Below are 25,812 nucleotides of genomic sequence, written 5' to 3' on the forward strand. Positions count from 1 at the left end.
TTTTGTTTGTTTTTAGATTGGCTTGGATACATCTTACTGGACTTTTGTTAATGCTTTTTCAGTATTTGGGAGTATTGCACTTTACTTTGGGATCACGTTTGACTTTCACAGTGCTGGAATCCACGTTCTCTTCCCTTCTGTCTTTCAGTTCACAGGTCAGTCCTGGTGGTTTGTGGTTCTCAGTCCTGTCTCATGTAGCTTTGTCATAAATTGACTTTTGCTTTTTTAATTCCCAGGAACTGCTCCAAATGCTCTGCGACAGCCATACCTTTGGCTTACCATGATTTTATCCATTGCTATTTGCTTACTGCCTGTAGTGGCACAGCGTTTCTTATCCATGACAGTCTGGCCTTCAGAGAGTGATAAAGTGAGTGAAATCTGTGCTATTTGGGTGAATATGGCAGGTGTTTATTTACAGGGGTGGTGTCAGTGCTAAGGTGTGGGCTAATGGAAGGTGTCCCTGCCCATTGGGACAAGATGGGCTTTAAAGTCCCTTCCAACCCAAGCCATTCTGGGATTTTCTAATATTAGGGACAAGTAAGTGCTGGTGCCCTCGGGAGAGTGACACAAGCCTGGCTTGGGTCCCATGGGCAGAGGAGTGGCTGCAGGGCTGGCCAGAGGCAGCATCTCAGGGGGGGCTGAGATCTGGTGATGCCTCCGAGACCCTGTGAGGATGCTGAGGGCCCCAGTTTGGGTTTAATTCAGGCTGGGCTGGGGTGCCAGGCTGGGTTACATGTCGAGAGTGTAGGGGATAGGTTTGGCTGCTTCTGCTCTGCCTTGAGCCAGCACACGGCACACAGCTATGAAAACAGTTCAGGCTGCGGTAGTGTTGTCCTAACCGCTGTGTGTCTGTGAGCAGATCCAGAGGAACCGTCGGAAGTACCTGCTGGAGGAGCAGCAGTGGAAGCGGCGGCAGAGCGCGTTCCGCCGCGGTGTCTCCGCCCGCCGCTCCGCCTACGCCTTCTCCCACCAGCGCGGCTACGCCGACCTGATCGCCTCGGGGCGCAGCATCCGCAAGCGGCGCGCCCCCCTGGACGCCGTGCTGGCCGCCAGCGCCGCGGCCTCCGCCGACACTCGGGACTCGAGCTCATGATGATGGGCCGCCTGGTGGGGAGGAGCTGTTTGTCACAGCGACTGCACAAAACTGGCTCAGACAAACTCAGGATCTCTCTTAACCACGTGGCATAAGGATGTAAAGATTTTTATGTCTTATCAGAGAAGTTTCTGGGTTTGGACTTCTGGGAACACAGAAAGGGCAGGAGTTCTCTGTGGAGCTACTGATCCTTGTGTGAGCGCTCTGTGTGGCAGTGAAGGATACGTCTGCTGGGAATGGAAACCCAGCAGTGTCAGCTCTTAGTGATGCCTGGAACTGCAGACTTTTCACTTTGAAATACTATGTTGGTATAAAACTGTATCTACATTTCATATTTGTCATTGAAAGCGATTTTGCCTGTGTGCTCCATTTCATTAGCTGTGCAGGCATGATGGCACAGGGGATGCTCAACCCTGGAGAGGGCCCTGGATGCTCCCATTGGAGCTGTCACAGCTGAGCTGAGATGTCTTTGGTGATAAACTCCAGCCAGTATCAGACTGGATTAGAAATCAGGACAGATCTCAGCTCTGGAAGCTGCCCCTGGAGCTGGCACAAGCTATTCATTTCAGTTCTGGACACAGTCAGTGATGGATAACTGGAAACCAGTCACTTTCATTGGAATGTATTTCCCTTGCTGGTGCCTTATAGTGTAAAAAGTGTTTTTATGAGTCTCTCTACATTTGCACATTCTTTACTCAAGTCGAGGTGTTTAAATGTTTCACTTTTATCTACTTCCCCCTTCCTGAACCAAAGCTAATTATTGAAATGGTTTTATAGTAAAAATTCCGACCTACAGCTCTCATTCAATGGAATGTACATTTCAGAAGTATAATGCAAATAAATATATCCGAAAGTCTAAATACTTCCTTGCAATGGGTCCGGGGGCTGGGCTCCGGCTGGGGCTCGCTGGCGTGTCAGCACGTCCTGAGGAGGGCAGGGCAGGGGGGACGGGCAGCGCAGGGGGGACGGGCTGGGCAGGGAGGCCGAGCTGGGCAGGGCAGCGCAGGGAGGACGGGCAGGGCAGGGAGGCCGGGCTGGCTGACGCAAGGCGGCGGCGCGTTGGCTCAGCCCGCCCGTGATGCATTTCCTGCGCCGCGGCCATGGCGGGGGACGTGCTGGGCAGGACGGCGGCGCTGGCCCTCGGTGAGATCCCGGGGGTCCCGGGCCCCGCACCCCGGCCCCTCCGCGTCCCCCGCGTCCCCCGCACCCTCTGTCCGTGCCGGTGTCCCGGGGGGCCCGTGCGGGGCCGTGCGGGCGGATCCGGGTCCGGGCTCGGGCCCGGCAGCGCTGCGGCCGGCGGGGCGCACCGGGAGCGGCCGCAGCGCCGGGCCCGCCGGACCGGGCCCTCCCCGGGCTGCGCTTCTCCGCTCGGTTCCGGCCGTGGCCGAGCCGAGCGCTGCCCTGGCTGGTCCCCAGGCCCCGTCCCCCCGCTTACCTGCACCCAGCTGGTCCCGGGAAGGGCTGCTCCATCTGGTTCCCCATGGGCAGCAGTGGCTGCCGAGGGTTCGGTACCTCGGGAGCCCTTGAGATTTTAGCGAACACACTGCATGGATTGGTTTTTTTAAAAATGAAATATCTGAAATAGTTCTTACTTTGATTGACCAGCTTTGAAGGTACCTTTGAAGGTTTATCACTGCTGATAAGCATCAAGATCTGGTGTAATAGAAAGGGTTGGGTGGGAAGAGGCCTTTAAAGGTCACCTCATCCAGCCCCCTGCAGTGAGCAGAGACATGTCTGTGTGTGTCCAGTTTCTTTCTCATGATTTTATTTGAGTAATTGCCCGTATTTATCATGTATCCCAGAAGAGCTGTATGTGTCTGAACGAGAGGGCAACGACTCCACTGGTGATGGGACACAAAAGAAACCATTCAAAACTGTGTTGAAGGTGAGTGTGGAAAACATCTGCTTTGTTTGGCAGAGTGTGGAATATGTTCTGGGGCATGTGTTCTGTGTGATGGCCCCTGTATTTTTAAATGTGAGTTTCATACCTGTTTTTGCAACCTGAGCAGGAGCAAGGTGCCTGCTCAGGGTCTGTAAGGATGATTTTGGTTCATTTTGGTTGTTTTCCCCCCTTTTTTAGGCGTTGATGACAGCAGGAAAAGAGCCATTTCCTACAATTTATGTGGATTCCCAAAAAGAAAACGAGGTGCTGTGGCATTGAAGGGTTTCCTAGTGGGAATTATTTTACTGCTTCTTGCTGTGAAGGGATACAGTGTAATCTGATGTCTTTTGCTCTCTCCTTGAACTGTCTAGAGATGGGCCATCATTTCCAAATCACAGATGAAGAATGTCAAAAAGCTATGGCACAGGGAGCAAATGAAAAATGAAGCTAAGGAGAAGAAGGAGGTAGGCTGCAGAAGGGACACAGCACCATTGTTTCCCAGAAACATTACGGTGTCATCATCATTCCTGCCCCTCCAAAAAAGCTGCAGGTTGTTCCTCCCTGGTGTCATTGTTTCACATGTTATTTACAACTAGCCTGGCTACAGCTATTTAGTAAATTACTTTTTCAAACCAGGCAGAAGATCTCTTGAGAAGAGAGAAAAACCTGGAGGAAGCCAAGAAGGTTGTTATCAAGAATGATCCCAGCCTTCCAGAGCCCAAATGTGTGAGTATGATCCTGTGCCTTGGTGCATGGTCTGTGCTAGGGCATCTGCTCAGCACAGAGATTGTGCTGCTCTAGGAGGTGGTGACCCATTCCCCTATTTGATGGCTTTTATTCCCTGCCTCACAGGTGAAGATCAATGCTCTGGAGGCTTACAGAGGGCAGAGAGTGAAGATTTTTGGCTGGATCCACAGGTTACGGAGGCAAGGTAAAGCATGAGCATTGCTGAGCCCATGCAGGGAGATAGAGCAAATACAGTGACCTTCAGGATTTGGACACAGAATGAGTCTGACAGCACCTGGTCTCAAATTTTTAAACCAGTTAGGTGCCTTCTTTGGTTGATCTTAATGATCACTGCAACACTGACAATTCCCCCTGATGTGTGGGCATACAGACATTTGTTAGTTCAAATCCTATGGGATTTTCAGTTTGGAGGCTAGTCCTGCAGAATTTCCTCAACTTGTTCAGTGTTTTAAGCTAATGCTGCCAAATGAGGAGCTAACCAGCACCTGCTTAGAGTGAAACCAAATTCCTTCTCTTTTTAACTAGGGAAAAACCTGATGTTTATTGTGTTGAGAGATGGCACAGGGTTCCTTCAGTGTGTCCTTTCTGATGATCTGGTAAGTTGTGATGATTGTGTTCTGTCATTAATTGAACAGTTCATACCTCATCTGGTCTTCTCTTATGTAGATGTTGCTAAGCTCCCCTGAACCTAGTTGTGTTACTATGGAATTGTATGTCCTCCCACTGCAGTTTGTGAGTGTGAGAGCTGTTCAGAAGTGACTGTGTGCTAATGTGTGACTCCAGTAGATGTCATAGGAAAGTCAGGAACAAAAACTTGCTCACCTGTGCCTTTGTCTGTCTCTGCAGTGCCAGTGCTACAACGGGCTGGTGCTGTCCACGGAGAGCAGCGTGGTGGTGTACGGCACACTGAACCTCCTGCCCCAGGGCAAGCAGGTACAGGAGCTCCTCTGCCTTCTCCTCCTCCTCCCTCAGTGGTGTCCTGAGAGAAGTACAGGCAGGAAGTAAGGAATCACTGGATTATTTCAGGGGGAATTAGGGCTAGAAAAAGAACAAAGCTCCCAAAGCTGTGCTGTCACCCACTGTTCAGTGTGAGATAGGTGAACTGTGTGACTATTCTGCTTCTGCCTGAAACGATTTTCCACTGATAGACAATTCCTAGGGTATAATATGAAGAACGGTGTTAAATAAATGAAATGGGTTCATTTTCCTTAACAGGTTTATTCAGTTTTTATTCAGGCTAAGAATTTTTTCACATCTCTTTTACTGAGATGTGTTTGTAGGATCGACCTAAGATGAGGTAATGTGAGCCCCTACTATTACATTTTGGCAAAAGTCTGTGGGTTAGCATTTGAAAACCTGCATTTCTACCCTGAAAATGCCGTGATTTAACTAAAAATGCAGTTTGTTAGGGCTGGAAGGCAGCTGTGACCCACACGGGGGCGCTGGTGAGAGCAGAAGTCAGTCACAGACTGGTTTGGAAGGACGTTACAGCTAGAGCTCTATGTCCAGTGCCACCCCCTGCCATGGGCAGGGACACCTCCCTCCCACCATCCCAGGTTGCTCCAAGCCCCATCCAGCCTGGCCTTGGGCACTTCCAGGGGTGAGACAGCCACAGCTTCTTGGGGCAAACTGTGCCAGGGCCTCCCCACCCTCACAGGGAAGAATTTCTTCCTGATATCCCATCAGCCCTGCCCTGCGTCCATGGGAAGCCATTCCCCCTTGTCCCATAACTCCAGGCCCTTGTGCAAAGACATGCAAGGGGCAGGCAGTGGAGTTGTTCCCCAGTGTCTGTCTCCACTGGCAGGCTCCAGGAGGCCACGAGCTGAGCTGTGATTACTGGGAGCTCATCGGCCTGGCCCCGGCAGGAGGGGCTGACAATCTGCTCAACGAGGACTCGGAGGTGGACGTGCAGCTCAACAACAGGCACATGATGATTCGAGGCGAGAACATGTCCAAAATCTTCAAGGTGCGCTCCATGGTCGTGCAGGCCTTCAGGGATCACTTCTTTGCCAACGGATACTATGAAGTAAGTGTGTGTTCCCTGGTCAGCCAGGGACTGCTCTGGTGCCCTGACTCGTCCATGGGCTCAGTTCTTCACCCAGGCAGTGACAGCTCCGTTCTCCAACAGGTCACACCACCAACCTTAGTGCAGACGCAGGTGGAGGGAGGCTCCACCCTGTTCAAGCTGGATTACTTTGGTGAAGAGGCATACCTGACCCAGTCATCCCAGCTCTACCTGGAGACCTGCCTGCCAGCTCTGGGAGATGTCTTCTGTATTGCTCAGTCCTACAGGGCTGAGCAGTCCAGGACCCGCAGGCACTTGGCAGAGTATGGACACTTGTTCCAGTTTCTTTTTAAACACTTTGAGTTCCTTTACAGTGTGGGAGTCAAAGGGGTTCAAAGTGTGTGCTTGGCTTGTGGGTTTTTTTAAATTAGTTTGTTTCACAGCTAAAGATGTGTTGTTTGTACGTGACTTTGCAATGGTGTGGCTCTGTTTCAGGTACACTCACATTGAAGCTGAATGTCCTTTTATAAGTTTTGATGATTTGTTGGACCGTCTGGAGAACTTGGTGTGTGATGTCGTAGACAGAGTCTTGAAATCACCTGCAGCAAGCTTACTGTATGACCTCAACCCGGTAGGCAACAATGGGAATACCCAAGAAATTAGGATTCTAAGCCTTTCCTATTCAGCACATTTCTTTGGGACATGCAGGCCATGGCTGTGAGCTTAGTTACTATTTATAATGATAAGAAAAATATTAAACATAATAAGAATGAAAAATCTGCAAGGCTGGTAATGACTGAAGCAGGGAACTGTGGGGGAAGATGTTCCCTGCTAGCATGCTCCAGAAGCCAATACTGTGCCAGCATTTATGGAAGTGTGTGCTATGCCAGTGGAATAAAAACCTCCATCCCAGAGATGGGATATTGACTGGCTGGCACTTGCTGATGGAGCATGAGGGAGCGATGAAACAAGTGGTGTTTCAGTTCTTTCCCTGAAACATGGAGCCCTAAAGCTCTAGAAATACTTATCTTTCCTCCCAGGTGATCTATGAGATTTACTGGGCTTGAGATGGTTGTGTTTGGTTCTAGCTTTGTAGTACTGAGCTTGATTTGTTCATTTAAGTGATAATTTGATGATGTGTGAGCTGGGAAGGGTTGTGGATGTGCTGATCAGCTAGAAAAGTATCCCTTTTAAAGTGGTGCTGTCTTTGCTCTTGTCCACAGGGTTTCCAGCCCCCCAAACGTCCCTTCCGACGCATGAACTATGCTGAAGCCATCGAGTGGCTGAAGGAACATGATGTGAAGAAGGAAGATGGCACTTACTATGAGTTTGGGGAGGTACATCCTGCTGGGAGGTGGAGTAATGTCATGTAGGAATGCAGCTGTGGGTTGGGACTTGACCTGATGTCCTTCAACACTGGGATAAAAACCTGTGTTGTCCCCTGTCATCAGTTCCCTGGCCACACTTCTCCAGCATGTGAGCATTGTTTGAAGGAGCTCAGGAGATCTTAACAGCATAGCCAGGATTTTTTTTCCCCTTTGTTTTTTTCTCTCATATATTGGGGAGACTTAGATTTTAATTGAATAGATTTTTTAAAATAAGTTTTAAGAATTTAGGTCCATTAGGATGGACATGTGTGGTATGAAACTGTCTTTGTTTCATGCCCGCTTTGTGTGGGACTTGTGTATGGGAGCAGTTTTGGTGCTGAGCATTAATAGAACCTTCTCTAACCGTAGGATATTCCTGAGGCCCCCGAGAGGCTGATGACAGACACCATTAACGAGCCCATCCTGCTGTGCCGCTTTCCTGCAGAGATCAAGTCTTTCTACATGCAGCGCTGCAGCGACGACTCGCGCCTCACCGAGTCTGTGAGTTCTTCTGTTCTGCCTGCTGGGGTGGCTTGGGGCAGTGGGGCATTCTCCAGGAAACTCCTTGGAGAATCCTTGCTGGGTTTTGTTCTGGTGCCTTGGCGTGGCTGGCTGGGGCCGTGTGTGCTCCCCTGCAGCAGCAGCAGCTGCACTAAGTGTGGTGTGCTGCAGGTGGATGTGCTGATGCCCAACGTGGGTGAGATTGTTGGTGGCTCCATGCGCATCTGGGACAGCGAGGAGCTGCTCGAGGGCTACAAGAGAGAGGGAATCGATCCCACACCCTACTACTGGTACACGGATCAGGTCAGTGCAGCACACGGGCTGCTGGGCTGGGGCTAGGCATGGGGCTTCTCCCCTCTGAGAGGGCTTGGTTGGTTTGGTTCTGGTGGTGTTACTGCAAGTATGAATTACAGGAAAATGTGTAACATCCCCTCCCTGAATTTCACAGAGGAAATACGGTACGTGCCCTCACGGAGGATACGGTTTGGGATTGGAGCGGTTCCTGACCTGGATTCTGAACAGACACCATATCCGAGATGTCTGTCTCTATCCACGCTTTGTCCAGCGCTGCAAACCTTAGCCATCCTTAGGGAAAACTCCTGGAAAACTGAGCAGCTGATGCTTGGGAAAGAACGATACACGCTGCTGTACTACAGCCTGTCTGACCACAAGACTTCCTGCAACCTGTTGCTAGTTCAAATACCAAGTTAGGATGCAAAAAGGACAAAACCCAAAACCACTTTTTTAAAACAAAAATGCTAGTAATTAACTGGAAAAAGCCTTAGAAAAATTGTTTAGGTGCATTTATGCTCTTGAGTCATCACAAAACAAAGATCCTGATAAGTTGTCATTTAAAAAACAAGATACACTTCTGCTTTTAAACTTCTGTGACTTAAAATATGCTGGGCATTTGATCATTTTGTTTTTAAATTTGCTTTAATCTCTTCTCTTTTGGGGTTTCTTGTTGGGGAAGTCAGGAGTTCAAGCTCTTGAAATTCCCTGTGAGTGCCCATGAGAATGGTATGGAGAGACATGAACAAAGCATAAAAATGGGAATAAGTACCCTGAGCACTGCACGTTTTTAGCTCCTGCTGGTTTTAATGGGGGTTCTCTGAGTTGATTCAGTAGCAAGGTGTGTAGTACAGTGCACAGAATTCCGCTGTGAGGGAGGAGGGTTGGGTCTGGGGCTTTGGGGTATTTTTTCAGATTATTTATTGCTCAGCAGTGCTGAGGCTGCTGGCGAGGCAGGCTTTGCTCCCTTTCCCCAGAGCTGTGGCTGGAGCGCTGCCGTGGGTCCATGCACACCCAGCTGGACGTGTCTGGGGGCTCCTGGGCACGGGGGGTTCCGGTGCCTTCTGCTCCCCGACTGACACCCAGAGAAACGTGTTTCACCCACAGCTGAAACACGGTGGATTTTCAGACTGTAGTCCCAGCAGTGCTTTCCCACACCACGCTGAGGTGTGTTCATAGAGCAGCTCCCTGTTCCCCTGTGCTACTGCAGCTGAGCAGCTTCCCTGGCTGTAATCAATTTATCAGATAGGGATAATGGAATACTTCATGTGTTGAGTCATCTGTATTGTTTTTAGTCGTAAAGCAATTCCTTTACCAGAGAGAAACGGAAAGGTAGGTGCATCATTTGCCACCTGCACTGGGACTTGAGCTGGATTTGCCATTCACTCCTGGAATTGCTGAGCTGTGGATACCCATATTTTTGTAACAAGTGATTGGTTTTCTTCATTTTGCATGTTATACAAACTGGTTTAAATCAGCAACCAATAAATTACAGCAACAGAAGCTGGTGTGCGAGGCAGTGCTTGACATTAATGCCTGGTTATTTTACTGAGTCTTTGGAGCTACTTGTGTGATACAGTGTGGACAAAAACCCGGGAAATGGGAATTTTCAAGTGCAGTAAACGTATCCCAAGAACTGGCATGAGCTTTCTTCCCTTTTTAAACAAAATCCCCATTAATTAACTTAAAAGCATGATTTTTTTTTTATTGTGGAGGGGCCACCCCTCAGCTGCCCAGAGAAATGTGCTGGAGAGAATCAGTGTGGTGCTGACTAAGGTTGTGAGGCAGCAGTGCTGGGGGAGCCTGGCACCAGGTAAAGACTTTATAAAATACTTGCCTTTTAGTGCCTGAAGTGATGGGAAGGGAGAAGTGTCAGGAAAAGACGCTTCTAGAAAAACATCCCTTGTTTGGGATGAGTTTTCAGTCCTTAAACGTGACTGAGCTGCTTTGTAAAGGTTAAAGGCCTCCTTATCAGGAGAGCTGCTAGAGGAAGGGTGCTCATGGAAGAGGCAGATCAGATAAGGAGCTTAAAAGGTGACCGGATGAAAGATGCTGTGGAACTTACCAGAGGCTGCTGTGCAATTCCCTCGGCAGCTGCTGGAGAGAGGTGGGGTGGGATCTGGGAAAGATGCTGCAGCTGCTTGGAACACATGAGAACCTCGTTTTGTTTTTATTAGAAAGGAAAAACAAGCCTGCAGAAGAGAAGAAAATGCACAATCAGAGCTTGGATCTTTCCTCATCTTCACTTTCATTTTCCTTCCCACTGTCTCCAGACAATCAGATTGGCAGTTGGATTAGGAACTGGCAAACTGTGCTGCCAGCACTGGTTTCAGGACCTTTCAGCCTTGTCCCTGGCAGCTTTGGGATGACTGTCCTTTAGCTTTGATTAGATTACCACTCCTTACATGCAATATTTTATATTTATCTATGTTAAAGGTTACCTGGCCTGCTTTGTAAGGCAGTTTTGAGGAGAGCCCAGTGCTGCCAGCCCTTGGCACCGAGAGCCGGCTCTGCCCTTGGCCCTTCCATGAGCTGTCCAAAACTGCAGCTGGACACATGGGATACAAACCACCCACATGTGCAGGATAAGTGCTGTGGTGTTTGTTTAAATTATAGTATCATTATCATAGAATCATCAAGTCCAACCACCAACCCAGCACTACCTCTGGAATTCCTAAACCACTAAACCACATCACCCAGTGCCAGATCCAGATGCTTTTTAAACACCTCCAGGGATGGTGACTTCACTATCTCCCTGGGCAACCTTTTCCAGTGCCTGAATTTTTACTGAGAATGGATCTTACCGGGTGAGCTCTGTGCTCCTGCACCAGTGTCTGAGGGGGCGCAGAACCGAATCCTCATCAGAGCCCGCTGAGAAAGCCCCCAGCATTTTTTACGATGACATTTAAAATCTCTTTTAAAAAGATTTTGCAGTTTTAAAACGTTTTGAGCGTGACTTCAAAGCGGGGGTTACTCACCCTCAGGCCGTGAGAGTCCACAGGACTATGGAGGGGAGCCGGGGCAGCGCCACTAACGGGACACCCGCCTCAGGCCCGCCGCCCGCTCTCCCGGACCGCCCCCTCCGCCGTGCGGCTGCCGGGGCGGTACCCGGGCGGTGCCGAGGCGGTACCGGGGCCGTGCCGGGGCGGTGTAAGGCGAGGGGCGGTGTCGGAGCTGTCTGAGGGAATGCGGGCGGCCAAGATGGCTGTCGCTGCCGCCGCCGCCGGGCGTCACCGTGAGTGTGGGGGCGCCGCCGCCATGGCGGGAACGGGGGGCCGGGGACGGCGGGCGGCCTGAGGGCTGCCCGGACACCGCGGGCGCTGAGCGGGCGGGATCGCGGCGGCACGGCCGGCACCGCGTTACACAACGCCCGAGCGGCGCCTTTCATAACGCTGACCCGCGGCGGGGCCGGCGGGGCCGGGCTCGTACCGGGGCGCGCAGGATGATGGCGGTTCCTTTCCCGCCGCTGCCCTGAGGGGTCTGCGGGCGCTGCGGGCGCGGGGGCTCCCGGCCCGCCCCGCAGGGGCTCCCCTCAGGGCTGCCCGGGGGTCTCAAAGGCAGAGCGCGCCTCTGCCCCGCCAGCCTCAGCCTCGCCCCGATCTCCCGTGTGTTTGTGTGTTTGACCCTCTGTGGAGTTCAGTTCCACACGAGCCGCTCTTCTGTTTGACAGCGTTTGTGTGTGTGGCGGTTGGCTGCAGGAGCGATGGGAGCCCCGCTGTCCTCCCGCTGCTCCCCCCGGGCCGGGCAGCGCTCGCTTCGTGTCCCTGCCGGGAGGCGCCCCGTGCTTACCCACCCCGATTTTCGCTTTAGGCTTTAGTGCCATAGGGCCACCTCTAAAACATATATAAGAACCCTTTTACCAATGTTCCATCAGGCTGGGATCATCCTCGTTGCACATCCCGTTCTGTGCCGTGTCCTTCATGGTGCAGGTGGAATCGTGCATAAACCCGACGTTAAGTCAGACAGTTGCAGAATGTCCTGAGCAGGAAGGGACTCCTGGTCGTTGATTCGACTCCTGGCCCTGCACAGGACACCCCAGCAATCCCACCCTGTGCCTGGAGTGTTATCCCAGTGATCCTGGAGCTCTGGCAGCCTTGGGGCCGTGACCATTCCCTGGGGAGCCTGGGACTGTCCTGCCACCCTGTGCCAAAAACAACTGTGTTCTTACACTGCAGAAGTACCACTGCAGCCACTGAAACTTCCCTTTTTATTGTTCTCTATAACTGGCATATAGTGTCAGCACCTCGGAAAGTAATAACCTAAGAACTGGAAGTAAAAAAAAAAGTATGTGAAAAGAGCCTTTCAGGCATCAGCGACGCTTGAAGTTCTTTAGTTTGCAGCCTTTTGTATCAGTGCAGACCCAGGCATCCATCCACAGCCACGCACTCATAATCCTGAATAAGAGGCTGGATTTGCAGGATGCGTTTCGTTGCCATTGATTTCAGCAGGTTTTGAGGCCGTTCAGCATCTGTTCAGGAGGTTATTAGAGAACTGTGAGCTGTAAGATGCTCTTCCCAGCGGGTGGGTCGGCTGCCGAGAGCTCAGTGCTATTGGGGCTCAATTGCTGCTGAGCTCCCGCGGTCTGACAGGGGAAATGTCGCCCTGAACAATTGCCCGAGAGACGGGCATGCAGAATTTAACCTTTTTTATTTCACCATGAGCAATTCACACTGCTTTTGCACTGACAGAATACCGTGTAGTGACAATTAACTCCTCTAAGGAGAGCTAAGCGTGCCTTTGAAAAGGCAGGCTGTAACCAGCATGGAATTGTATGGAACGGGTTAGAAGGAACCTTAAGGATAATCTGGTTGTGTTCAGCTGCAGGGCTCCTGGCATAAGGATGTGGAGATGCTGGAGTGAGGCCACAGAGGTGCTCTGATGGCTGGAGCCCCTCTGCTCTAGAGCCAGACTGGGAGAGCTGGGATCCAGGAGGATCCAGGGAGACCTTAGAGCCCTTTCCAGTGGCTCAGGGAGCTCCAGGAGAGCTGGCGAGGGAGGTGGATGTGCACAGGCTTGTAAAGTCCTGGGGTTTGGACTTCCTGCTGAAGTCCAGATTGATAGCCATCACCTGGCTGGGTAGTGAGAAAGAAGGTGGCCCAGGTCTCCTGGTAAGTGGATTCTGGAGCTGCTCAGTGTTCCTGACACAGGGTCAAAGAGGAGCAGATGTCTAACCTACGCTGCAGACCTGGTGTGGAAATCCTGAGCCACGAGGAGTTACACAGTCTGACACTTATCCCTCAGTGTCAGCCCCTTGCTTCTGCTCTGTTGTCACCAGTTATTTTGGAGTTATGATTGGAACTCATAGATTAGCAAGGCTTTGGTTTGGATTTTGGTTGCTGTCTGGTATCTGCAGAACTGTAAGTATAGAGTGTTCAAAGAAGGGCAGAAGCTTGTGATTTCCTGACTTTCTTTGATTCCAGGACCTGGAGCTTGAGTGAGAAAATGCGGAGCTGACAGCGCTGGGAGTGGGTTTGTGTGGCTGTGGAGGGATTAGGAGCCCCTCAGCCCGGCGCTATCGGGTGATCAGGGCTGTTATCTCGGCGGTGCTGAGGGGCAGGTTGTCAGAGCTGTTCTCTCCCCGCAGTGCTGAGGAGCTGCCGCCAGCTGCGGGTGCTGGTGCGATGGAGAGGCCAGGCCACGGCCGCCGCCGTGACCGAGAACACCAAGCCCCACATCCAGCCCCAGGAGCGGTAGGTGGGGGGCTCTGGGCCGCTGCCTCTCCCTGATAGAAGCAGGGCAGCCACGGGTCTTGGTGTGCTTTGTGTGTGTGTGATTGTTTATCTGCTGCCTGCACTCCCCTGGCCTCGTGCTCTCTGTTCTGCAGGGCAAGGACTGCCTTGTTTTCCTGCAGGGCTCGCTGAGCCCGGGGCACACGTGGGGCCTGAGGCAGTGTAGGAGCAATGGAAGGACATTCATTGTCATTATTATTTGAAGTTCTGGTTCCTGACTCCTGGGTTTTATTCAGCAGCCTTCTGATACATGCTCCAGCAGAAGGGGAATGGAAGTTTAGGTCTCGAAATGTTGGGGCAGGCCTGGGCTCCTCTCAGTGCCCTGTTGTAAGACTTTGGCAAAGCTCCCTGTGCAATCTAAATCATCTACTGGGGAAGGGAGAGGTCCTGGTCTGTGGGCTCTCTTGGGCAAGGGAAACAATTCCGTGGGGAAATTGGGTGAGAGTTGTGATCAGCAGCCATTCTGTAAGTGCTGATACCACCATCTGTGCTGCTGCTGCTACCACCATCTGTGGGACCTTATCCTTACAACAGTGCACCTGGATAGAAAATCCATTCTGGAAAAACCCAACCCAAACACAACTGGCCCTGCAATGAATTTATGTGTAGAAAGGCTTCTTGCTGCTGTCACTGCTGCAGGAGATGAGATGTGTCCCTACAGTAACGAAGACAAAGACTTGTGTGAGTGGCTTATTTGTTTTCCCCGGAAGCTGTTGCTTGGTTTGGTTGGAATCCACAGCTGAGACCCTGTTTTATAACCTCCCGTAGAGCCAGCAGCTGCCAGACAGTTTTCTTAGTTTATTTCAAGCTAAATTTGTGTTACAAAGTGGTTAGTTTTTAAAGAAGCAAAGATCATGTAGATACTTGTGTCTGGCCATTCCTGTTCCTAGCACAAGTGTTTACATAAGCAGGAGGAGCCTTGGAACAGGAGCTGCTTTTGCAAAAGACAAATACAGGAGGATAAACTAGTTGTTTTGTCATCATAACAAAAATAAAAGCAGTGGGACTAGGATTTGAAGTATCTCTTGTTTCCATAGGAAACCTAAAACTGGAATCTTGATGCTGAACATGGGAGGCCCGGAGCGGCTGGATGACGTCCACGATTTCCTGCTGCGTCTCTTCCTGGACAGAGATCTAATGACCCTTCCAGTGCAAAAGTGAGGAGCTCTGGGATCTCCTGTGGTACAGGTGGTGTTGGGTGCTGCTGCCTGAGCTGTAGGCTCCCGTATTTACCTCTTGTGGGGAGCAGCATTCCCTAAGACTGCTTCATCCTGGGAGCAGTCAGTGCAGGAGACAGTGCTACAGCCCCTCTGGTAGTAGGTGTGCCATGGTGGTTCTGTTTGAGTTGCAGATGGAGGTGTGGGAAGGGTGCTGGAAGACAACATCAAACAAACCATGCTGCTCTGCTGTAGTTTGCAGAGGGTGCCAGGGAAAGCCTGCTGCAGCAGGGCTCTGGGAAGGGGTGGTTTGGGCTGTGCTCTAACACATCCCTGTCGATGCTGCAGTAAACTGGCCCCGCTGATCGCCAAGCGCCGCACGCCCAAGATCCAGGAGCAGTACAGCAGGATCGGCGGGGGCTCCCCCATCAAGAAGTGGACAGCGGTGCAGGGAGAGGGCATGGTGAAGCTGCTGGACAGCATGTCTCCTCACACTGGTACTGCTCTGCTCAGCCTCCTGCGGGCTTTGCTCTCTGCCTTGGAACTGTTTGCTTGCAAAGCAGCTTTGGCTTCTTGGCTTTCGTTGTGGGTGGGGTGGATTTGCCTGCTGGGAAGTCATGGCAAAGATAGTGCAGACAGGATTCCATTCATTGTAAGGTTGTTATTGAAGGCTGGGCTCAGGGAATTACCCGATTCCGAAAAATACACCTTTATTTACATATTTACATGTCTCTCCTGTGGTCATGGGAGGACAACTGATAGAGTGTGTTGTTTTCGGGAGTCCCAAGAGAGGTGCCAGGACACGTGAAAATAAGACACTTAGTGTGTTATTTTATATGTAAAATAGACACTCTCCCTTGGTGTGTGGCACTGCCAGGCACCGTGCCTTGCCCTGTAAGCCCTGCTTGAGCCTGAGGAAACCTGCACTGAGGACAAGTGGCTGAGGCTTAGATGGGCAGAAAGGGGAATGTATTCCATGTGGAGGACTCAGGCAGGTGTGGGAGGAGATCAGGGTGGTGTTCTCAGCAGCTGTTTCAGGGCTGAAAGGAGGACATGTTCAGGAAAGACAAGGCAGTGCAGGGCATGGCTGAATGATAGCAGCGAGCCCCACCCAGGGACACAGCAGGAGATAAGGCTGGGCAGTTCGGCTGGGGTGGAAGGAGATGCTCTGTGCTACTCCTTCATGATGAGAAAACTTCAAACATGAATACAGCCTTCCTCCCCTGTCTCTGTGTGGCAGAATCCCTCTGAAGCTCAATCCCTGGCTGCCCACCCTGGTGTGGGGTGGCCTGTGCCACTCAGCCCTGCATGAAAGGGCATTCACAGAAGCATCTGCACCCATTTCCCATCCCAGTCCTGCTACCAGGCAGTTTTGTAGCTCTTTGTGGCGTGTGCCTCAGGCTTGACTAGGAAAGGGCTAGAGGAAAAGGACTGCTAGAAGGGTCTGGAAGGTTAAAAGCATCATTCTTGGGAGGCTAGAACCACATTTATTTCATCCATTCAGAACGTGGTGTGTCACTGGTGCCTTCATTCAGGTGATGTTCACATCACCTTTCTCCACAGATGTGACTGCCTAGCTTAGTTCCAGCTGTGGTCCCTGCAGGTACAGTCAGAGCCTGAGGCCTGCTGTGCCACCCAAGGCAGGAGGGTTCTTGGAGCAGCAGCCTCTGAAGGGTCAGCAGCAGGTTCTGCAGATAAGGCTGGGAAGGTTTATCTGCCTTTCCCAGTGTCCCACTCCCACTTGCTTTTGTTTGGTGACTACTCTCTGTGCAGTCACACCCTTCTCTGGGCACCTCTCCCACCTGATAACTCCTCTGGAGGCTTCTTTTTTACTTGACAGCAGCTGCAGTTTAACAATAGAATGTGCTGAGCACTGCCAGCCATTTCCTTCAGCATCCCAAGTGACCTTGCAGAGCACCGTGTTCCTTCAGAACAGCTTGGAACAGTTGGAAGTGCTTGCAGGCAGCATTTGGGAATGTGGTGTGCTCACAGGTAGCACTTTGGGAGTGCTGAGCCCTCTTCTTGAGTAACTGGCAGGAGGTGCTGCTACCATGTGAAATGTGGCAAAAAAATAAATACTTTTAGGGTCATTTTTGCCTTGGTCTGGTCTGGGCAGGAAGTGAAACCTCAGTGTGTCAGCAGCACTGCTCTCATCATAAATCCAGACACAGCACTGCCCCAGCTGCTGGGAGGGGAACTGACTATCCAAGCCAAGATCAGGGCAGGATGTCACTGTTATTTATACAGCCTGTGTACAGACACCAGCATCTCTCTTTTGCTGCCCGTGGTCCTGAACAAAACCTGACACTGCCAGGGTGTTGCTTCCAGGCTGGCCATGCTCTTCCCTGAATTTCCCTTCCCAGGTTAAACTCCTACAGTCCCTGCTGTGGTTAGTCAGACTTTTGTCTGTAATGCCATTCAAAGATGTTAATGAGGTTACTGGCTGAAGAGTTTCCTGAAGTTGGGCCTTTCTTTGCTGCTGCTCCCAGCTGGGAGCTCCCCTGCTGTTAGCTGAGGAAAGAACACACAATCCCGAAATTGTATGTGGTGCTTTATTTCAGAGCTCTGGGAGCCGAGCGTCCAGTTCGGACGACCCAAAATTTCGGCTCACCAACATGCTAAAATGAATACAATTTTATACCTTTCTTGTTACATAAGGACTGATGTTAATCATTAAACCCCATTGTTCCATTGATTCTATCCCGAGGAACAATGGTCTGTGTGATTCTTGCTCAAGATTCTGGTTGGAGAAAATAATCATATTTAATTACCAAACTGATATTACAATTGACAATTCTAGCATGTGTCATACTAATGATTATATCGGTACAGATCCTCCTGACCTAACTTTATTCTTTTAGGGCCTGTGTGTTCTACCAGGGTTCCCCCTTTCTCTCCCCCCACCACCTGTGCAAAGTTATGCTTTATACTTCAGTTAGTTAAAACAATATCATGGAATAACATCCTGGTTACAGTAGAGCCGATCCCTGTTCTTGAGCCCTTGCTATTTCAGAAATCAATTTAACACTATGCTATCGCTGCCTCCTGCAGAGAACTGGAGCTGACTAAACCTGTTTTCTGAATCCTGCATAAATGCATGGAGCGGAGCCCAAGCACGGGACATCTGCTTCCTTCAGAAACCTGCTACATGTTATTTCAGAGCCACTGACCTGGAAACCCTGAAAAAGAAACTTTCCTTTTGTTCTCCTAAGAACCTCTGTCCTCCACTTAAAAAAAACCAAACAGCAAACCTCCCCTCCCTGCCTGCCTCCCTTCTCCCAACCAAACCATGCTCCCAAAGCTGATACCCAAAAGATAAGAGATAAAAAATGGAGGAGCCTGAGAAACCCTCAGGGAGAATCATATTGCTGCCAAAATTAGGTGTTAAAGCCGTGAAGCTTTTTATAAAACCCCTCCAAAATCAGAATGGGAGAGCACATGTCCCTGCTTCACTGCTCTGCTGCCCCAGACAGTGGTGCTGGTCCTTGGGGTCTGGGTGCCATCGGGGCAGTGCTGGGCAGGGAGGGCAGCTGGGGCTGTGAGGGGATTGGAGTGTTCATTTAGCTTCTTATAGCCACACTTTTTACCATTACATCCTTAAAATCGGGACTTGCCTGGTGACACACCAGGGCTCTGTCCATGCCTCTGCTGAATGCAGGAGAAGCAGGCAAGTGATGTTCTGCAGATGCAAATAATGTAAATATCCCTTTTAAATTCTAATCACAGCCAAGTGAGGAACCAGAAAATTGCTCAGCCAAAGAAAGGGCTTATATGACAGTGCTTTATGAAAATAGCTGGGAAATGATCAGCAAGCAATTTCAGGCTGGCTGCTGTTGCCTGTGTCAGTGTAAAGCTGTGTTGATGTGAATTATCCTCACCTTTTTCTGCTGTTTGTGTCGCGGGCAGCGCCCCACAAGTACTACATCGGCTTCCGGTACGTGCACCCCCTGACGGAGGAGGCCATCGAGGAGATGGAGAGGGACGGCATCCAGAGGGCTGTGGCCTTCACCCAGTACCCCCAGTACAGCTGCTCCACCACAGGTGAGCCCTGAGCAGCCACTGGGGCTCCAAGAACGTGACTGGGAATGTGGGTGAATCGTCTGAACCCCGATCAGACCGTGCATGGTATGGGCTGGGATAGGATTGTTCCCACTGGAGACTCTAGCTCTGATTTACGGTTGCATTTTAATTAGGGAGCAGTTTAAAATATGATAATAGCCTGCTGCCAAGCTGTTTCAATCTGACAGCTTGCTGGTGGCCTGGCTGAACTTGTGTTGTTAATTCTGTGTTTCAGGAAGCAGTTTAAATGCCATTTATCGCTACTATAACGAGAAGGGGGAGAAGCCAAAGATGAAGTGGAGCATCATTGACCGATGGCCCACACATCCCCTTCTCATTCAGGTGTGGATCTGAAGGCTTGGAGGTTTATATATTTTCTTTTAACATAGAGAAAAAGATACTGAGGAAGGATAACAGGAATCTGAGGGTGCATTTTAGCTGTGTGATGAAATGGGTTTTGTCTACCATGTCTGAAATTATGGGAGGAGGGTTATTTATTTCATGGCCCATGCTTTGGCAAGACAATATGTGAAAGTGACCACTGTGCACATCCTGTTTTAAAAGCTGGGTGGTGTTACCCTAATGGTGGTGGCTGGAAGGAACCTCTACAGGCCATTAGTCCAAATTCCTGCTCAGAGCAGGTCTGTGATAGGCACACACAGAGATTATGTTGGTTTGCCAGCAAAGAGTAATTCCTGGCTATGGCAGGAGCAGTGAAGGGAAGCCATTTTCCAGAGAAAATGACTCTTTGGTCTTTATCAGGGAGATATTCTCCTTTATTCTCTTTCCTTTCGTGTGGGTTTGCAGTCTCTCTGCTGAGCAGATGAAGCAAACACTGCAGGCAGGTGGGGTGGAACTCTCCCTGGACACACTGCCTGAGTGTTGTGCACACTGAGGGAATTTGGGAGTTCTTAAACCAGCATGGAACATGGGAGCTGCCTGTCTGGGTCACTGGGAGCAGGGATGTCTCCCGGTGTTCCTGACTCAGGTCTTTGTTTCTGTTTCCCTGAGCAGTGCTTTGCTGATCACATCCAGAAGGAGCTGAACCTGTTCCCACCAGACAAAAGGAAAGAGGTGGTGATCCTGTTCTCAGCCCACTCGCTGCCCATGTCTGTGAGTGACCCCAGGGCAGGGTGTGGGGACACAGCTGGGCAGTGCCAGGCCAGTCTGGCCCTTCCTGGAGCGTTCCCTGCTGACCCAGGCGTGCTGTGTCTGTGCTGCAGGTGGTGAACCGTGGTGATCCCTACCCTCAGGAGGTGGGAGCTACTGTCCAGAGGGTCATGGAGAAGCTCAACTACTCCAACCCTTACAGGCTCGTGTGGCAGTCCAAGGTATGTGCTCAGGGAAGGTGAGTGGGTGGGCCCTGTGTAGGGTCATTCATACCCTGTGCAAAAATACACCTTTATTTACATTTCCAGCTCTTTTATTCAGTCTCGTTCAGGCCAGCCCAGGTGCTGTTCCTTTGAGATGTAATGATGGGAACTGTGTCTTCATTAGACATTCAGTGGAGAAAGTGAGAAGTACAACCAAAAGCAGGGAAATAAAAATAACTGTTTCTATCCCATCCATAACCTTGTCTGTCACCCTGCCTTAGGAAATGTGGAGGTTCTTTGTAAGAATGATTTAATGAGTGTTTTTCCTTTATCTCTGCCTTTTTTGTTCCAGGTTGGACCAATGCCTTGGCTTGGTCCCCAGACAGATGAGACCATTAAAGGGCTGTGCCAGCGAGGAAAGAAGAACATGCTGCTGGTCCCAATTGCATTTACCAGTGACCACATTGAGACTCTGTATGAACTGGATATTGAGTATGCCCAGGTTTTAGCCAACGAGGTGAGTGCTCTGGGGGTTTGGTCCCTGTTTGCTGAAATTATTTCTCCTGGGCTGTGATTTGCTTTGTAGTTGCTTCTTGCAGTATTATTTAGGATTAGCTTTATTTTCCTGTAAATCAAAAAATTAATCTGAACTAGCTTAACCACAAAACAGGTGGGAGGTTGTCTTTCTAGATTTAGGTCTTTAAACCATTACAAATGTTGCTAAAAAAGAATGAATGATTTTTGGCAGCAAAATGTAATGTTGCCCCACAGTAATTTTTGCTGTACTAAAAACCTTGATACTGCATTTAATCCTGTCATTTTGGGGCAGCTTCTGAATGAAGTGGGAAGATTTTGAAGGCTGCCAAGTGAAGGATCAGGTTAACAGGTTTAACTTTTTCCTCCTTGTTTTTGCTTCAGTGTGGAGTTGAAAACATCAGAAGAGCAGAGTCTCTGAATGGAAATCCACTGTTCTCCAAGGTATGTGCTATGCTGGTTGCCTGTCAGGGTTTGCAGTTGTGTTTCCTGCTGAGTGTGGATGTTTTCAGGTAGTTTTTGACATGTTTTGAGTTTCAGAGCAGAAATGGAACTAAAGTGTCCAGCACAGAGGGGTTTATTGCCCCGCAGTGTGTGTGTGTGCTTGTGTCAGAAGGGCTGGGGGGGATTGCCCAGCTGGATTTGCTCCCTCTGACCATTCCCTGTGCCCTGCAGGCCCTGGCTGACCTGGTGTGCTCCCACCTGCAGTCCAACGAGGTGTGCTCCCGCCAGCTGACCCTGTGCTGCCCGCTCTGCGTCAACCCCGTCTGCCGGGAGAGCAAGGCCTTCTTCAGCAGCCAGCCCCTGTGAGCTGCTGTCCCCTGCCCTGGGGACACTGCCCAGGCCAGCCCTGCCAGCACACACACAGTTACTGGGGGGCTCAGTGCTGTTATCCCCTGTTACAGCACGGAGAACCTGACCTCGGGTTCCTTTTCCTTTGTTTGAGAAGAGTTGTAGAAGTAGGGAAATAAGGGCATTGATCCTGTTGGGTGTGAGGGGATCCCGTGTCCTCCAGCCCCGATGGGATGAAGTGTGAGCCCAGCAGAACGCACTGGAAAACCTCCATGGCTTTTTTACAATGAGCTTCTATTTCTATGCAGGGATTTCTTTGTATGCAGGGGGGTCACGAGTGCATTAACTTGTACAGGTCAAAGGTACAGTTCTTTTGGTTTGGCTTAAGGTGCAGTCTGACCAGCACACTCTGAGGGACTTTGCAGCTGGCTTTGGAGACTTTGGAGATCAAGTGACTTCTAATGCTTTTTAATAATGTGTGTATATATATGTTTTTGGGTTTTTTGGGTTTTTTTAGAACATGAAGATAAGGCTTTGGTTTGTTTTGGTTTGGTTTTCTCCTGCCAGAAACTTCTGGTGAAGGCTTAACTGGGATAGTAGAACGCACAAAACTTGTTTACATTTTCTAGGAAAAACATTTTCATTATCTGCAGGAAAGTATTTGAAGAGGATAAATTGAAAGGAATTAGCCTGCCTGGGTGATACTGGAGAATTTGCTCCATTCAAACTGCATGTTTCAAGTCTAGCCAGGAGCATGTGTGGAAACATGTTGGCTTATCTGTTAAGCAGAACGGCTTTTTAAATTTTTTTTTTTTTTTTTTTTTTTATTTTTTTTTTTTTTTTTTTAATTAAAAAGGGCTTTTTCTGTTTGGTGGAGTAAATCTAGGAAGTCAGGCTTGTTCTCCAGGAGGTTTATAGATCCACTCTGTGCTTTCTACTGTGCCACATTACTGTGGTTTAGTGGGATACCTGTGGAGTGCCATGGGTAGGATTGATCTGGCTTAATTGCTGTTATTTAAATGGAGATGATCAGTCAGGAGCAATTCAGAGTTTGACACTGCAGATCCTGAGAACAGGCGCCCAGTGCTGGGGCTCTGCTGCAAAGGCTGCCAGCCCCCCCAGGGCCCAGCTGGGCAGGGCCTGGCACTGAGGGTGGCCCCAGGGTCCCCTCCTGCCCCTGGGGCGGGAGCAAAGCTGTGACCGTGGCCCTGAGGGGGACGTGTGTGCCCTGCTGGCACCTCCTGGGGGCCACACCTTTACTTGATGTCCTTAGCACTGAAATGGCAGGGCCTGGGCTCTGCAGGCTGGGCCCTGGGAATTGCTGGGGGCTGGCAGGCAGGTGCCATTGCTGCTCAGCCAGGTTGATCTGCTCAGGTAACCACGAGGCACGAGCAGCTTGGACCTCTGGTCTTTGGAGAACAGGGTGTTTAAAGAGAGAAGAGGCTCCTTGTGGTACATCAGGGGTTTGTCTTGTTCTGTTTTGGTGTTGGAATTAAAGAGGGGGTACTGGAGGAATGGATGAGTGCAGTAAATCCCCAATACCTCTGGAGAGTTGCTTGCTCCACTGCCATACCTGCTTCCCAGGGTGAGACAGACTGAGGTTCCTTCAGTGCCAGAACCTCCTGCAGCACCCTGTCCCTCACAGAAAGAAGTCTTCCTTGACCCTTGATGCCTGTGCCTGTTTCAGTGGCAGGGAGCCAGAAGCTTCTCTTGTCCCTCCTCCCCCTGGGCTCTGCTCACTGCCAGGGCAGGAAAAGGAGCACAAATGTCCAGCATGTCTGGGAACACTGGCCTTACACCTCTCAATGGACAAAGAACTTTCTCTGTTTCACTCCTCTGCGTGATACTTAGGGATCAGTGGAAAACAATCTGGTCTGGCAAATCTTCCTACTCACTCCTGTTTCCTCACAGCTGGAGGGAACGTGGACCTTCAGGTGGTCCAGGCTGTGACCACCACGTTTACAAGTGTGGAAAGCCAAGGTTCACTTCATATGAACCTTGTGGTGTTATAAATACAGATGGCTTTTCATTTTCATACTGGAGAGAGCCCTGAAAATATTAGCTGGCACTGACTCTGAGGCATTACCTTTGTCCCCAGTAATAAAAGGTACTTAAAATTCACTTTCGAGTGTTGTAACCACAAGTGAGATAATTACTCCGTTGCTGCTATTACACCATCATGTAGAAATCACTTAATTTTCCAGCTTTTAGCAGATGGGGCTGGTGGTGCTGTTTGCTGTCAGAGGGGACTTTTCACCAAGGTTTCTGAGGAGTGATGAATCCCATGGTGCAGGTGCCTTCCTGAGCCCTCCTGGAGCCCCGGGGGGCTTTGGGGATGGCAGGGGGTCACTGTCCTGCCCCAGGAGTCAGCTGGGCAGGGGATCTGTGCACTCCAGCACTTTGGAGCTCTGGCCTTGGGATATCGACTGCAAATTGAGGAGTTGGAACAGTCTGTGGTGTCCTGGGGGAAGAAATGGGAAGTAAAGGGGTGAGGTTGTTTTCCTGCTTTCACACTCCGTTTAAGTTTGGCTTATTTTTTTCATTATGGAGTGAATTTTTCTCTCTTGAGTTTCTTTCTAACCTGTCCCTCGGTCCTGGCTGCATTTCAGAGAAGGTGGGAGCTTCCCAAAGGTGCTGTGACACCAGAAGGGGTGTGGATGGTGTCAGAGCTGGCCTCCCCTGGACAGGAGGGTGGCACAGCTGAGTTCAGTGGGGCCAGGGTCTCCCTAGGAGCACCCAAAAGCTCAATGAATTCTTCCCACCACGCCTGGGGATCACCATCAAGTGTAAGCTGCAAGACAGAGCAGCTCCTCGGATTTTGTTAATGCCAGATGTGTACAGGTACTTGCTTTTAGCCCAACATATGCATTTCACTCTGACCAAGGACTTCCATTTGATGTATCACAGCAAATTGGGATAATCCTACTGTGTGACATTTGCCATAAGGATGGAATTCCAATTAAAGGTGTTTTTTTTTAATAAATAACTGAGCTGTGTGTCTTTGTAAGAGCCCTTCCTGCTGGTGTTTGGAGTTCTTTCTGCACCTCTGGTGTCAGGCTGGGGTGAGTTTCACCCCCTGAAAAGGCTGGAGAGGAGGGTGAATTGGGGATTTGCCCTGCTATGGGATCCCACCTGTGACGGATAATTTATTCTGTTCCCTGTTAGCGCTCTCTGGGCAGCTCCTTGCCCATGTTCTAATTAAGTGTTTGATTGATTATTTTCTGGAGCAGGGATTGGAGATGTTGGATACTCGAGCTGATCCATTAGTGAGCTCTGGTGACTGGGCTGTGATGGGAGAGAGCAGGATGCAAACCCATCACAAAGGGAGGTGGGGAATCTGGAGGAGAGCAGTGCTGGTGCTGCTTTTCTTCTGGAATCCCAGGCCAAGCTTTGCTATGTTACCTCTGAGTGGGGATTTGGCTCTGTGAGCGTGGCAGAACTTCAGCAGTGTCCTGTTTGAATCCAAACCAATCTCTGACAGTGTGGAAACACTTTTCCTTCCCTCCCTCTCCCTGAAGGGCTCACTCTCCACCTGCTTTCCTGCTTGGCCCCGTTTCTTTTTCCATTTCCATGAGCAAATTCCTGAGTATGGAATGAGCTGTGCTGTGTCTCCCATCCTGTGTAGAAGTCCTTGTCTCCAGCAGCACAACCTGGGCAAGGGATTTAGTTGTAAATCAGCATTTCAAGCCCTCGGGAGCAGGTTCTACTTCTGCCTGTAGAGCTCAGGATTTGCACATTTGGACCAGGTCTAAAACCTGCCTTTTGTTCTCCTGCTAAATGTGTGCTCAGCAGCGAGGGCCAGGAGAAGGTTATTTCATCAGAGTCCCCTGGCCTGGCTGACGAGCATCCTTTCCATGACCGTGTGGAGATGGATTGTCTGTCCAGAGAGGGATCATCTCCAAGACTCGTGGCCTTTGGTCCCCCGGGGTTGCTCCGGGGTTGCTCCGGTGACACCTGAGCCCCAAAGGCCACAGGGAGGGGACAAAGCGCTCCTTCCCATCCCTGGAGCTGCTCAGGACCAGGCTCGGAGCGCTGCTCTAGAGGTGCCGCCTCGATCCCAGCGCTGGCGGGGCAGGAAAGGGGCTGGGCACTGGAGCCGGGCAGCTCCGGGAGTGATGGAGAGGGAGCTGTCACGGGGAATGCAGAGCACTCCATCCTCCTGTCATGTCTAAGGATGATCCATAACGTGTGAACATCACCCGCAGTTGGGGCCTAATTGCGTTTCTCCCGCGAGCAGAGCAGGCGGCGCTTCCAGGGAAGCCTAAAGGAGCATTTAAGGGATAATGCTGGGAGCGGTCCGGAGGGGCCGGGCTCCTCACAGCCAACTCCCCCAGCGCTTTTA

The 25,812-nt window shown here is 50.6% G+C and overlaps 2 protein-coding genes and 1 long non-coding RNA gene across 3 annotated transcripts; all 3 read left to right on the top strand.

Moving 5' to 3' along the window:
• The first annotated feature begins 16 nt into the window (after positions 1–16).
• On the top strand, positions 17–982 carry LOC310922718. Its single transcript, XR_014592478.1, has 3 exons — positions 17–155; positions 237–367; positions 860–982. It is a non-coding gene; the product is annotated as an uncharacterized lncRNA (long non-coding RNA).
• A 1,174-nt stretch (positions 983–2,156) lies between these two features.
• LOC310922706 (asparagine--tRNA ligase, cytoplasmic) lies at positions 2,157–9,399 on the top strand. Its single transcript, XM_083883449.1, has 15 exons — positions 2,157–2,236; positions 2,896–2,978; positions 3,174–3,239; positions 3,347–3,439; positions 3,612–3,701; positions 3,828–3,906; positions 4,248–4,318; positions 4,569–4,655; positions 5,527–5,748; positions 5,851–6,050; positions 6,223–6,358; positions 6,951–7,064; positions 7,464–7,595; positions 7,767–7,898; positions 8,044–9,399. Exons 1-15 carry the CDS (start codon positions 2,194–2,196, stop codon positions 8,173–8,175), a joined length of 1,680 nt encoding a protein of 559 aa, XP_083739575.1. The 5' UTR covers positions 2,157–2,193; the 3' UTR covers positions 8,176–9,399.
• A 4,118-nt stretch (positions 9,400–13,517) lies between these two features.
• On the top strand, positions 13,518–24,445 carry LOC310922711 (ferrochelatase, mitochondrial). Its single transcript, XM_083883457.1, has 10 exons — positions 13,518–13,576; positions 14,653–14,772; positions 15,121–15,269; positions 18,679–18,813; positions 19,067–19,173; positions 19,846–19,944; positions 20,055–20,162; positions 20,497–20,661; positions 21,063–21,122; positions 21,354–24,445. The coding sequence occupies exons 2-10, from the start codon at positions 14,675–14,677 to the stop codon at positions 21,486–21,488; spliced, it is 1,056 nt and encodes a 351-aa protein (XP_083739583.1). The 5' UTR covers positions 13,518–13,576; positions 14,653–14,674; the 3' UTR covers positions 21,489–24,445.
• Positions 24,446–25,812: the final 1,367 nt, after the last annotated feature.

The sequence above is a fragment of the Zosterops lateralis genome, assembly GCF_965231275.1.
Source record: "Zosterops lateralis genome assembly, chromosome: Z".
In the NCBI taxonomy this organism is placed as follows: domain Eukaryota; kingdom Metazoa; phylum Chordata; class Aves; order Passeriformes; family Zosteropidae; genus Zosterops; species Zosterops lateralis.